Below are 12,064 nucleotides of genomic sequence, written 5' to 3'. Positions count from 1 at the left end.
GTAAGTTCAATACATTTGCTGCGGTAGCAGGCAGCAACATCGTTAACATTGCACAAAAAACAGCTATTAAAACCAACTAGCCGCAAAGTCCGAATCCAAGTCCAAGTCCGACTCCGAGTCCAAATCCAGCTTCAGTTGCAGGCAAATATTGCGGCTTGGAATCGAATTGCAGTGTCTCTGGCGTTTGTGACATGCACAAAATGCATGTATATGAGCACCTACGTACGATAAGGTTGGGTTAATAATCGCCAGAGAGCAACAGAGCCCCAAGTTCCAGGCACAGCCATAGCTACAGCACAGTACGTAAATCATAAGCATTAAAAGCAGGCAACGAGTGGCAACAACCGAAATGGCTGCATTATGCATGTGCATAACTTGGAAAATTGGCGACGTTGCCAGCGCTTGCAAGTGGTTGCGTATGCATTCCGCTAATTAGTTGGATCGCCTCAAGCGGCGGCCAGCTCTGGGCGCAACGAGAGTGAAAGGCGAAGCGCTGCGGCGTTAAAAGCTGAGCACTGGCCAATCATTAGCAGCTAAGCAAAGTGGATGAGCTGTGGCTGTGGTAGTGGTGGGAACAGCGGATGCTGAACAGGTCTTGGTCTGGTTATGAACAGAAATTACTATAACAAGGCTCAAGGAATCTATAAAGATGCTGTTAGCGGATAAGCAGCCTATAAATGATTCACTCTAATGAATAGAAATTTTATAGACTTCCTATTGTAGCACACAAATGTATGAGAATGGCCAAGGTTGATGATCTCTGGCTGAGTCTTATGATATATGCCAAGGATTACTCATGAGGTTAGGCTTCTTGCACAATGAGATCACACAAGCTGATTAAAAAGGATCTCACAGTATTTTGCACAGTGAGCCAAAGTATTTGACATTTCGGCCCAGTCGCCCGTTACTCATGCCACTCGCTAGCAACTGCAACAGTGCAACTGTGTGGCACACGGTGCTAATGGTGGCTGTTGTTGCCACCTCGCTGCAAGTTGACAGCCGTTTAATTTACGCTTTGTTTGTTTTGCTGTTTGTTTCTCTGTTTCTCTGTTTGTTGTTTGCTGTTTGCTGCTCTGTCGCGTTCAATGTTTGATTTATCGCCCGATTATAGAACAAAATGTCATAGATTTCTGCGTCGCCAGCATCGATTCCGATTTCGATTTAGCTTTAAGCCACCAAGTGTTCAAATACCAAAGCAACTACTCATGTGCCTGCCTACTGCTCTGCATCTCTTACAGGTGGTCGCCCGCAGCCGTGGTGGTGTCGCAACAATCGCAACGGTGCCGGCCAGAACCGCTCGCCAATTTCCATTAAGCATTCGGCGGACAGCATACGCCGGCCGACTAGCAACTCGGGCGTCTGGACCTGGCTGGGCGGCAGTCGGCGCTCGTCGGCGGGACCCGATCAGATTGGTCCGCCATCAACATCGCCAGCCGAGAATCATTATACCCACATGGATGATGCGTACAGTCCGGTCGGTGTCAGTGAAGCTCTCTACGCGGAACTTGATCGCGAATCGGTGCGTTCGGCAAATCCGTCGTATCAGAATACGGCATACAGTCAGTGTGGCGAGGTGAGTTAAGCAATATGACAAACTTTATCCAATTATGTTACGCCATTCATCTAAATCCTTCGCAGAAATACAATTTCCAAGCACACGAGCAAGACATTCCCATGGTCGTCTCGTCAGCGCCGAGCAGCGCCTACTACTCGGATCTCTCCGTAACGGCCATGCCAGGCGGCGCCAGTGGCAGCAACCAGGGCGCCTATGAGATTGTTGGCCTAAATGTCATGTCGCAGCCGCTGCCCAATTGGGAGCATCATGGCGGCGGCGGCGGCAATGGCGTTGGTGGCGTTGCCACCACCGGTCTGGCGACGGGTGATGCTGCCGCAGCGGGCATGACGCAACGGCGCATGCCGCGTCTGGCTGCCATCAATGAGACGAGCACCAGCACAGTGCCCTCGGACTATGTCTAAGGAGTTGAGCAGTTAATTTGTAATTTATATAAGAGATATGTGACTTTAAAAAAGTGAAAAGAGAACAAGAAATGCGAGCTTAACATGTTAAAGAATTACGTTACACACAATCTATATACATACATATATAGTCTAATGATATATATATACAAATAGTTCTATGGATATATATATATATATTTATAGCATATGCTAGCTTAGAGTTAGCGTAGTTTCGATTCGTGTCTTTTGTTTATGTCTGAATTGTAATATAAAGCGACAGATTTACATACAAGCATGTATTATAAATCTAGTTTTAATATAGTGTTAAACAACGATTTAATCGTGGGTGATATTTAGCCTAAATATGCTATATTCTTATGTTCTATGTACTTTAGCATTTTCTAAAAATGTAAAAACAACAGAAGCGGCAAGAAAAAAGGCCCAAATAACAAGCAAAAGCAAAACAGAAAACCGAATCATAAGCATTTTTTGATCAATTTGGATTAGGTGAGAGTAACGCATTTCAGTCTTAACGAAAAAACACCCCAACAATGTACCCAAAATCATATAATGGCATTATACGTATTTATACAGCAAAAAAAAAAAAAAAAAACACTCATACACACATTCACACGTACATACATATTTACAGCAAATGAATTTATGCTTACAGGAAATATACTATATACAATATCTATAAACGAAGCAAAGGAAAACATATTTACAACGATTTTAATGCAAGAAAATAAAAATAAAAAAAAAGTATTTATGACTATTTACGAAACACACACAGAATTATTTATACTGCATACAAATATACAATATAATATACTACAAGCAACCCAAAACTGGGCCATTGCCACAGATCACAGCTCTAGCTCTCTCTCTCAACTCCAAGTAGCACATCATATCATTTACAAACTACAGCATTAACTCAATATAAATAACTACATACATACATGTATACAAACAATTTTCCAAGCATATAACTTAGTAGACATATGTATTTTAGATTTAGTAGCAGCAGCTTCCAATGCTGTTTAATTTAATTTTTGTACATTTTGTTTTAGTTGAAAATATAATTAAAAACTATTGCTATTTACATTCTGAATCCCAAAATGGATCTGTGTTTTATTAACCTCTGAAAAAGGCTCAACTGAAGGCGTTTCAATTGCCCCTGGTGATCTCCTATACTCTTTCAAATGATCGCTCAATTTTTCTGCCGAAAAAGAGGACATTTTTTTGGATACGATATAAATTATTTATTTAACAATCAGTTTTCAATACCTTTTTAAACACAAGCAATTTATCACTTTTTACATGTTGGACATATCTGAATAACTTAATATTGAAATGTACATATGTATATATATATATATATATATATATATATACAATTGATTGTCGGACTGACTCACAGCCCGAACCGTAAGAGCCCGGAAACTGAATCGACGTTATTTATTGTAAGTGCACGCTAAGACGGACCATAAGACAAACTATTGTTGTATACCAATTTTTAACAGGTACATTTTAAAAAATCTGAATGAGGTTATGTATGTATGTATGTGGTTATGGATATATGTTTGTGGTTATGCGTAAATGTATGTATGTGTTCATATATGAAAATAAATGATTGGATGAATGTATGCATGAAATCAATATAGGCCAACTTTACCTCCCGCTATATATCAATTCATGTTCTCAATGCAATTCTTCTATGCGATTCTCATGACATCAAGTAAGCCTGACAACTTGTCATGCCTTGATATTGTATTAGCAAGCTCTGCGGGCCATATAACAAAGTTCATTTCTGCTCATATACTAATTTACTCTCATATTCATTTTTCTTTCTTCTGACATTAAGCTGGTTCTCAACACTTCTGTTAATTTGGTGATGCGTATATATAAAAGTCTGTCTCCCTCCTAATAATAGATTGCAGTAAAATAATCATATGTATATGTAGGAAACAGAGGCTATTTTCAAAGCACCAAATATAATATTCGGATTAGACTTGTTTCTACAGGAGCCTGCAGATGTGTTAAGAGAATAATGAAACTCAAATTTGCTGGATTCGGTTGATAATGTTTAAACAGGCGTAGTTTTTCTTTTTAAAACATTTCATTTTTAGGCGAGCCCAAGCAACGTTTCAACACAATAGCATTTAACCGGAGAGAATAGTTTGCACAGAAATAGACGGACGGACGCGCATGGCTATATCCACTCTGCTGCTGATACCCATTTAGAATAACTGAATATTATAAGTCGCCTTCAATGCTTAAGTCCTTTCAGGACACAATTGTAATATTCTTTGGAAGAGTTTAAAAAGAATAAATATGAAGGCAATACAGACCTGAGTATTGGTTATCTCCAATTATAAACGCACACATTTGGATAACCCTGTTGAACGTCAAAATTGTTCATCCAGAGTCGCTAAGTTACTCGAAATGCTATGAACCTTTCAGTCGTATTCAACATATTCACTCTCTGGCATATCGTTGCCATCCTCATCTCCTACAATCTCATGTGCGTCAGTTCCTAATTCGGAGTTCGACTCCTTAAGCTGGCGGGTATGAATTTTATAGTGAGCGCGCAATGCTGCCTTCTGCCTAAAATGTCTGCCGCATTCCACGCACCCATGTGGCTTCTCGCCCGTGTGGATTAGCTCATGTTGGTTACGTGTCTCGGGCTGAATGAAGGCGCGCTCGCAATAGCGGCAGGCATAATTCCGAGCACGCTCGTGTATGGTGCGCATATGTTTATTCAGATTACTGGAGCTGTAGCACACCTTAGAGCAGAGCCGGCAGCAATAGGTGCGCTCCAGCGTATGATAATTTAGGTGAATCTTGAGTTCAGTCCGTGTCGTCTTCTGTACGCCACAGTATGAACATGTGTAATTCTTAATGCCCGCATGGCGCATCATATGTATCTTTAACAGCTGCTTAGTGGCGAAACGTCGCTCACAATCCGGCTCCTCGCACACAAATGGCTGCTCCAACTTGTCCTTGTGCGTAAAACGATGGTTTTTGAGCAGCGCCATAGTGTCAAAGAGCTTGCCACAGAACTCGCAAACATGCGACTTGTGCTCCTTACCAAGCTTATGACACTTTCGCATATGCAGGGATAAAGTATGCTTGTGGCTGTAGCCGCGATCACAGCCTGGCTCGGGGCAGGGGTACGGCATCTGTCCATGTCGCCGACTATGCGCTAGCAGGCGCTTCTCATTTAAGAATTGCGCGGCGCATATATCGCATTTGAAGACGCTTTTGGGATGCTGTGGCGAGGAACTCTAAAAAGTTAAGCAATGCTTCTGATAAATTTCTCACATAATTCTGTTTTTGGCTTTCTTACTGTAACGGCATCCAATTCTACGTCGTCCTCCATGGGCTGTGCAGGTGTTTCCATGTCATGATTTTCAATTTCCACTTCTACAGAATCCAATTGGTGCTCTTTACATTTTGCTTTGCTCTTGTGCAGTTTTTCACTTTGCTTTTCATTGCTCTCTTTTAGCTCCTCGACTGCAACTGTACTCGGTGCCGCCTCCAAGTCGTAAATGGGTTCCTCCTCATCGCAAAATGCCAAAATTTGCATGCGCCATTTTGTATCAGCCGCAATGCACTTGGCACGGAATGCATACAACTGTTCCAACTGGTTATAGCACGCCTGGCACAGCTCACTGGGGACTCGTTGCTCCTCAGACACGGACAAATCGGTGCAGGTGACAAACTTGTGTGCTAATAGAGGCAATTTCCGCATATCGTAGCTACCGACAGTTGCATCGAGATCACAAATACAAACACGGCACTTCGTAAAAGTAGTCATCGAAGCTGCTAATTAGTTTATCACATTTGAATAAAGCAATTTGCTTGTCCACTGTTTCAGAATAAATTACGGCGTTTTCTTGTTAACGCGGTTGCAGCTGACCAGAGGTTATCGACTATCGATAACTTTATTCAAATACAACCGTGTAAACATATGTTGGTGGCATCAAACGTGACTAGAAAAATAATACAAATATAATTAAAAACATGCTTCCTTAAACAAATATAATAATGCATGTGATTTACTTTTTCATTTAATTCAATTTTTAAAATGTAGTCGCTATTTTTGGAATTGTTAACAACTTTTTGGTAGCAGATACTTTAAAGTACTTGTTAGATGTAGCAGGTCACCCCCGTCGTCATTGTTTACGTTTAGGTACAAAGTTCAGTTGTCTTGTTAAAATGTTGAAATTAAATAGTTACGGATCGCGTAAATTAATTTTAGATATTTATAAATATCGATTCTACTCGGCTGCCGTCCCAAAAAGGAAACCCGAAAATGAAGTTAGCAAGGAGCCCAAAAGACCAAATGAATCTTTCATGGCAAACATATTTCGTGGCACTTTGGTCTCGAAGCAAGTTTTCCCCTACCCCGATGTCTTGACATTGGAACAAAAGGAAACAACCGACAGTATGCTAGATCCATTTCAAAGATTCTTCTCCGATGTAAACAACGCTGCGCGCAATGACGAAAACTCCGTCATCGACGATAATACCCTTAAAAATTTATGGGAGCTCGGCGGCATGGGCATCCAGGTGCCCAGCGAATATGGCGGCTTGGGCATGAACAATACTCAATACGCAAGGCTGTGCCAAATAGTCGGAGCTAATGATTTGGGACTGGGCATAACCCTGGGCGCGCATCAGAGCATCGGCTTCAAGGGTATTCTGCTGTATGGAACGCCCGAGCAGAAGGCGAAGTATTTGCCCAAGGTAGCTTCTGAAGAGGTTTACGCAGCCTTTGCTCTAACCGAGCCAAGCTCTGGATCGGACGCCAACTCCATACGCAGCCGCGCAGTCAAAAGTGCAGACAACAAGTACTATATTCTAAATGGTTCCAAAATATGGATTTCCAACGGCGGATTAGCCGAGGTCATGACAGTGTTTGCCCAAACCGAACAAATCGACAAAAAGACTGGCGAAAAGAAGGATAAGGTGACCGCCTTCATTGTGGAGCGTTCTTTCGGCGGTGTCACCAGCGGTCCACCAGAGAAGAAGATGGGCATTAAGGCCTCCAACACGACCGAGGTTTATTTCGAGGATGTGAAGATTCCCATTGAAAACATTCTCGGCAAGGAGGGCGAAGGATTCAAGGTGGCCGTCAACATACTGAACAGTGGACGCTTTGGCATGGGTGCCACCATGTCGGGTACCATGAAGAAGTGCATTGAGATTGCCACGGCACATGCCAATAGTCGCGTGCAGTTTGGGCAGAAGATCAAAGAATTTGGCACCATTCAGGAGAAATTGGCCAAAATGAATATACTGCAATATGCCACGGAATCGATGGCGTTTATGATATCGCAAAACATGGACTCGGGCAGTCAGGATTACCATTTGGAGACGGCCATATCGAAGATTTACTCCTCTGAGAGTGCTTGGCATGTCTGCGACGAAGCTATACAAATTCTTGGTGGCATGGGATTCATGAAGGAGACTGGATTGGAGCGCATCATGCGAGATTTGCGCATCTTCCGCATATTCGAGGGCACCAACGAGGTGCTACGCTTGTTTGTGGCCCTCTCCGGCGTGCAATACGCCGGCAACCATTTGAAGGAACTGCAGCTTGCGCTTAAAAATCCGGCTGCCAATCTAGGCTTCATATTCAAAGAGGCATCCCGACGTGCAACAACCACAATTGGCTTGGGTGGCACCGACTTGAGCACCTTTGTGGTGCCCGAATTGCAGGAATCTGCGAAGAGAACCGCCGCATGCATTGATCTATTCGGCCGGACCACGGAGGAGGCTCTAGTGAAATACAACAAGAACATCATCAACGAACAGATTATATTGAATCACTTGGCGAATGCCGCCATCGACATTTACGCCATGATCGCAACGCTCTCGCGAGCAACTCGAACTGCGAAACTTAACCTGCCCACGGCGGAACATGAACTTAACCTAACCAAAGCCCTGTCAATTCAGGCAACCGAGCGAGTAAACCAACATTTGCGAAAGGCGAGCTCAGGCCAACTGCAAGCCGAAAACAAGTTAATATCAACATTAGCAAAAAAGATTTGTGAACAGGATGGTGTACACTCGACAGGTGTCATTGATTTACATTGAATTTTAAGTTTTAAAACAAATAGATTGAACAACTAGAGAGAAACTAATCCACATGTCTAATCCAACCATTAGAAAATTATATTTGCCTCAACCTTTTCTGTACCGAATTTCAAAATACATTTTTAAGTAAATTAAAATTGGTTTTAGTTAGATTTTGGGATAATTAATGTTGGGATCATAAGTTTAATCTTTTTTTTTCAGCATTTGGAACTTTGAAATACGATTGATTAAACCTGAACATTTAAGATAGGCACGACATGAACATTTTTGTTCAGCTCAAAGTCCATTTGGTCTGTCATGTGCTGACGTACTATGCCAATCTATAATACAGTAGCCGTTCGCAAATTGGAACGATTCGTTTACACAGCCAGGGCTAATTTTTATATACTTGTATATACCATACATTAAATTTAACGAGCGAAGTCCAGTCAAATAAAGAAGGTAATAAAATAGTTCTCAAAGAAAGAATTTCATGCTTAATGCTGTGAAACCTCGATTCTAATTTCTGTAAGTTCTAGTGAGTGATTACTGTACTAAGGAACTTTGGACTTTGACGATAGACACAGCATGCAAATAGTGAGTGCAGGCCAGTCAGAGGTGATATATAGCAATCTTAGTGTATTATTACCCAATTAAATACACATTTTATTGCGAAAGTGGTGTAGACAAAAAAATTGTTATCTTTGGCTGGTTTCTTAAAGAGATTCGGTTGCAACTTAAGATTATTAACTGCCGCCATCCAACTGCACAACGCTAACAGCAGCTGTGTCAGTCGGAGCTGTCATCAATAGCGTATACACAGCCGAGTTGGAGTCCTTGCGCTGTCGCTCATGGATCTTGCGATGTGTGCGCAAGGCCGCTGGTTGGGTGAAGCGTTTGCCGCATTCCTCGCACTCGTGCGGCTTCTCGCCGGTGTGTGTCATCTCGTGGTATTTGCGGGTGTCCGCCTTGGCAAAGCTGCGCTCGCAGTAGCTGCATGCATAATCTCTGGCATGCTCGTGAACGGTGCGCACGTGCATCTTGAGGTTGCCGGAGCTGTTGCACACCTTCGAGCAGAAGCGGCAGGGCCAGGTGCGTTCTAGCGTGTGATAGTTCATGTGTATCTTGAGCTCATTCCGGGTTGTCTTGCGCATGCCGCAGTAAGGACAGCTAAAGTTCTTGATGCCCGCATGCCGCATCATGTGCACCTTGAGTTTCTCTCTGCTGGAGAAGCGCCGTGAGCAGTCCGGCTCTTGGCAAGCGTGCGGCAACTCCGATTTGTCTTTGTGTGTGTAACGATGATCATTAAGCACTGCCGTCGAGTTAAACACCTTGCCACAAAACTCACACACGTGCGACTTGAGCTCCGGGCCCAATTTGTGGCATCTTCGCATGTGCATGATAAGCGTGGGCTTGTGGCGATACATCTTGTGGCAACCCTCCTGCTCACAGCTAAACCAGCGGCTGGTGCCCGAATGTTGCTTCAGGTGCTCCGACAGACAGTGGAAACGATTGAATGCTCGATCACAGCCGGCCTCAGTGCACGGGTAAGGCATGAGGCCTTCATGTTGACGCTGGTGCGCCTGCAGGCGATGCTCCACCAAGAAGCGCATGTCGCATATGTTGCATTGAAAGCCGGGCGCAGCTGGCTTGGCAGGCACACACTTTAAAAGAGCAAAATTAGCCAAATGATTTGCGAGTACCGGAGAGATATACCTGTTCCCCTATTGTATCCAAAACTGTGGCTTCAGTTTCGGGCAACTCTATTTCAGTCTCTTCATTTGCCAATTGTTCTGTGCTGAGCTTGTCTCCTCGCCTCTTTCGCACCTTCTTATCAGTGTAGGCATCCAGCTCTGAGACTTTTGGAGCCGCCGCATCCAAGCTGCATTTGGGATTCTCAGCATCAGAGGATGCTAAAATTTCAGCGCGCCATTGTATATCGGCTGCAATGCACTTGACACGGAATGCATAGAACTGCTCCAACTGATCATGACACGCCTGGCATAGCTCACTTGGCAACGGCTGCTCCTCATCCTCCTCAAACACGATCAAACCTGTGCAGGTGATGAATTTGTGTGCCAGTGTGGGCAATTTTCGCATATCGTAGCTGCCGACAGCTGCATCGAGGGTACAAATGCAAGCGCGGCACTTAAGGCGAATATTTGCTGACGTCATAGGCTTTATTTGGGTTTATTTAATGTCGCTGACCCAGTTTGTAAGTGCAACAAACGCTATTTGTTTATTTTATTACTGTTTATTTGCTTGAAACAGCTGTGCCGACAGAAGAGATGCCCGAATCGGTGACTGTAAGTAGTAGCAGTGACCGAAAACTGTGACAGTTCACGTAACAGTGATTTTCAGTGTTGGAATTGGCCAATAAATTGGGCAAAATTTATTTGGTTTAGTTTTCGTTTAGTTTTTATTACAACAGTATTCAATTAATTTCTGAATACTTGGCCTATGAGAAGTTTGTGTATCAATAAATTATGCCTGTAAATGCACCGAATTTGAGCCCAATTAGGTTACTCATAATCATGTACCACTTGTCCTGGCACATTGCCAACTCCCCCACCCACACCCACAGCTATATCGTTTGGAGATTGGATTGGATTTGCATTTGTTTCCATGCTCTCCCGCTCATGAATCTTGCGATGCGTGCGCAGCGCGCCTTTTTGTCTAAAGTGCCTGCCACAATCCGGGCACTCGTGCGGCTTCTCCCCAGTGTGGATCAGCTCGTGTTGCTTGCAAAGGAATGGCTGGGTGAAGGTGCGGTCGCAGTAGCTGCAGGCATAGCTACGGGCACGGTCACGTTCGTGTACGCTGCGCATATGCAGGTTGAGATTGCTGGAGCTGTTGCACACCTTGGAGCAGATGCGGCAGCAATAGGTGCGCTCCAGCGTATGATAGTTCAGGTGAATCTTGAGCTCGGTCCGTGTCGTCTTCTGTACGCCACAGTAGGTACAGCTATAGTTTTTAATGCCCGCATGCCGCATCATGTGCACCTTGAGCAGCTGCTTGCTGGAGAAGCGTTGGGCACAGTCTGCCTCTTCACACACATACGGCAGCTCCGATTTGTCCTTGTGGGTGAAGCGATGATTTTTGAGTCGCCACAGAGTGTCGAATGTCTTGCCACAGTATTCGCATACGTGCGACTTGTGCTCCTTGCCCAGCTTGTGGCACTTGCGCATATGCACGCTTAGCGTGTTCTTGTGGCTGTAGCCGCGGTCGCAGCCCGGCTCCGGGCAGGGATAGGGCATCAGTCCATGTTGACGCTTGTGTGCTTGTAGGCGATGTTCCTCCAAGAACTGCGTCGCGCAGATATCGCATTTGTAGATCGATTTTTGCTGTTGCAGCGGAAGGTTCTAAAATGACCAGAGGCCGAAATGAAGCTTAAATACAAACATTGCCAATGCTTTTCAAACCTGTTCGGCACCCAATTCCGAGTTGACTTCCGTGATCTGCTGCGGTGGTACGACTACGCTTGATTCCACTTGCGCTTCTGTATTGGCTGTATCCGGCAGGTCATGATGCTGGTTGGTGTCTGCCTCTACCCGGCACTGCTTCAGCTCCACGACTTCTTCAGAAGTCGTTGTCTGCGCGGCGTCGTTAATGGGCTGCTCATCATCGCAGAAGGCTAGTATTTCCATGCGCCATTTCGTATCGGCTGCTATGCACTTGGCCCGAAATGCATACAAACGGTCCAACTGGTCATGGCAGGCGCGGCACAGCTCACTTGGCAGCCGCATCTCATCGGACACGGACAAATCTGTGCAGGTGACGAACTTGTGCGCCAGCTTGGGCAGTTTTCGCATGTCATAGGATATAGCATCTGCATCGAGTGTGCAAATGCACACACGGCACTTGGATGAGATGGACATTTATGCTGTTCACCAGATCTCAATAAATTCAAAGCAATTTTGCTGAACAGTGTGCAAGATATTTATTTTTGTTTATGCGGGAATCAGCTGATTGCGACAGTGTGCAAAGGGGCGTATTGCAAGCTGTCACTGAAAGTTTGGCA

General features: G+C 44.3%; 5 protein-coding genes across 5 annotated transcripts in view; 2 read left to right on the top strand and 3 right to left on the bottom strand.

Moving 5' to 3' along the window:
- The window catches only part of LOC115769589, a 76,557-nt gene extending 74,575 nt beyond the window's left edge, over nucleotides 1-1,982 (top strand). The window contains exons 6-7 of the mRNA XM_030714464.1: nucleotides 1,239-1,573; nucleotides 1,639-1,982. Coding sequence (XP_030570324.1) covers nucleotides 1,239-1,573; nucleotides 1,639-1,977 — 674 coding nt within the window. The 3' untranslated portion in view covers nucleotides 1,978-1,982. The remainder of the gene's footprint in view (nucleotides 1-1,238; nucleotides 1,574-1,638) is intronic.
- Nucleotides 1,983-1,990: 8 nt separating this feature from the next.
- On the bottom strand, nucleotides 1,991-5,876 carry LOC115769587 (gastrula zinc finger protein XlCGF46.1-like). Its single transcript, XM_030714463.1, has 2 exons — nucleotides 5,309-5,876; nucleotides 1,991-5,246 (listed from the first exon to the last, which is right to left on the bottom strand). Exons 1-2 carry the CDS (start codon nucleotides 5,777-5,779, stop codon nucleotides 4,419-4,421), a joined length of 1,299 nt encoding a protein of 432 aa, XP_030570323.1. The 5' UTR covers nucleotides 5,780-5,876; the 3' UTR covers nucleotides 1,991-4,418.
- Nucleotides 5,877-6,133: 257 nt separating this feature from the next.
- Nucleotides 6,134-8,201, top strand: LOC115769710 (very long-chain specific acyl-CoA dehydrogenase, mitochondrial). The gene has a single exon (XM_030714640.1). The coding sequence runs from the start codon at nucleotides 6,181-6,183 to the stop codon at nucleotides 8,062-8,064; it is 1,884 nt and encodes a 627-aa protein (XP_030570500.1). The 5' UTR covers nucleotides 6,134-6,180; the 3' UTR covers nucleotides 8,065-8,201.
- A 482-nt stretch (nucleotides 8,202-8,683) lies between these two features.
- On the bottom strand, nucleotides 8,684-10,236 carry LOC115769806 (zinc finger protein 883-like). Its single transcript, XM_030714774.1, has 2 exons — nucleotides 9,760-10,236; nucleotides 8,684-9,707 (listed from the first exon to the last, which is right to left on the bottom strand). The coding sequence occupies exons 1-2, from the start codon at nucleotides 10,216-10,218 to the stop codon at nucleotides 8,790-8,792; spliced, it is 1,377 nt and encodes a 458-aa protein (XP_030570634.1). The 5' UTR covers nucleotides 10,219-10,236; the 3' UTR covers nucleotides 8,684-8,789.
- Nucleotides 10,237-10,557: 321 nt separating this feature from the next.
- Nucleotides 10,558-11,996, bottom strand: LOC115769807 (gastrula zinc finger protein XlCGF46.1-like). Its single transcript, XM_030714775.1, has 2 exons — nucleotides 11,466-11,996; nucleotides 10,558-11,405 (listed from the first exon to the last, which is right to left on the bottom strand). Exons 1-2 carry the CDS (start codon nucleotides 11,919-11,921, stop codon nucleotides 10,566-10,568), a joined length of 1,296 nt encoding a protein of 431 aa, XP_030570635.1. The 5' UTR covers nucleotides 11,922-11,996; the 3' UTR covers nucleotides 10,558-10,565.
- Between the last annotated feature and the right edge of the window lie 68 nt (nucleotides 11,997-12,064).

This window comes from Drosophila novamexicana, unplaced genomic scaffold (assembly GCF_003285875.2).
Source record: "Drosophila novamexicana strain 15010-1031.04,08,12 unplaced genomic scaffold, DnovRS2.1 tig00004554-arrow-pilon, whole genome shotgun sequence".
NCBI lineage: Eukaryota > Metazoa > Arthropoda > Insecta > Diptera > Drosophilidae > Drosophila > Drosophila novamexicana.
This window is presented reverse-complemented; position numbering and strand designations above follow the sequence as displayed.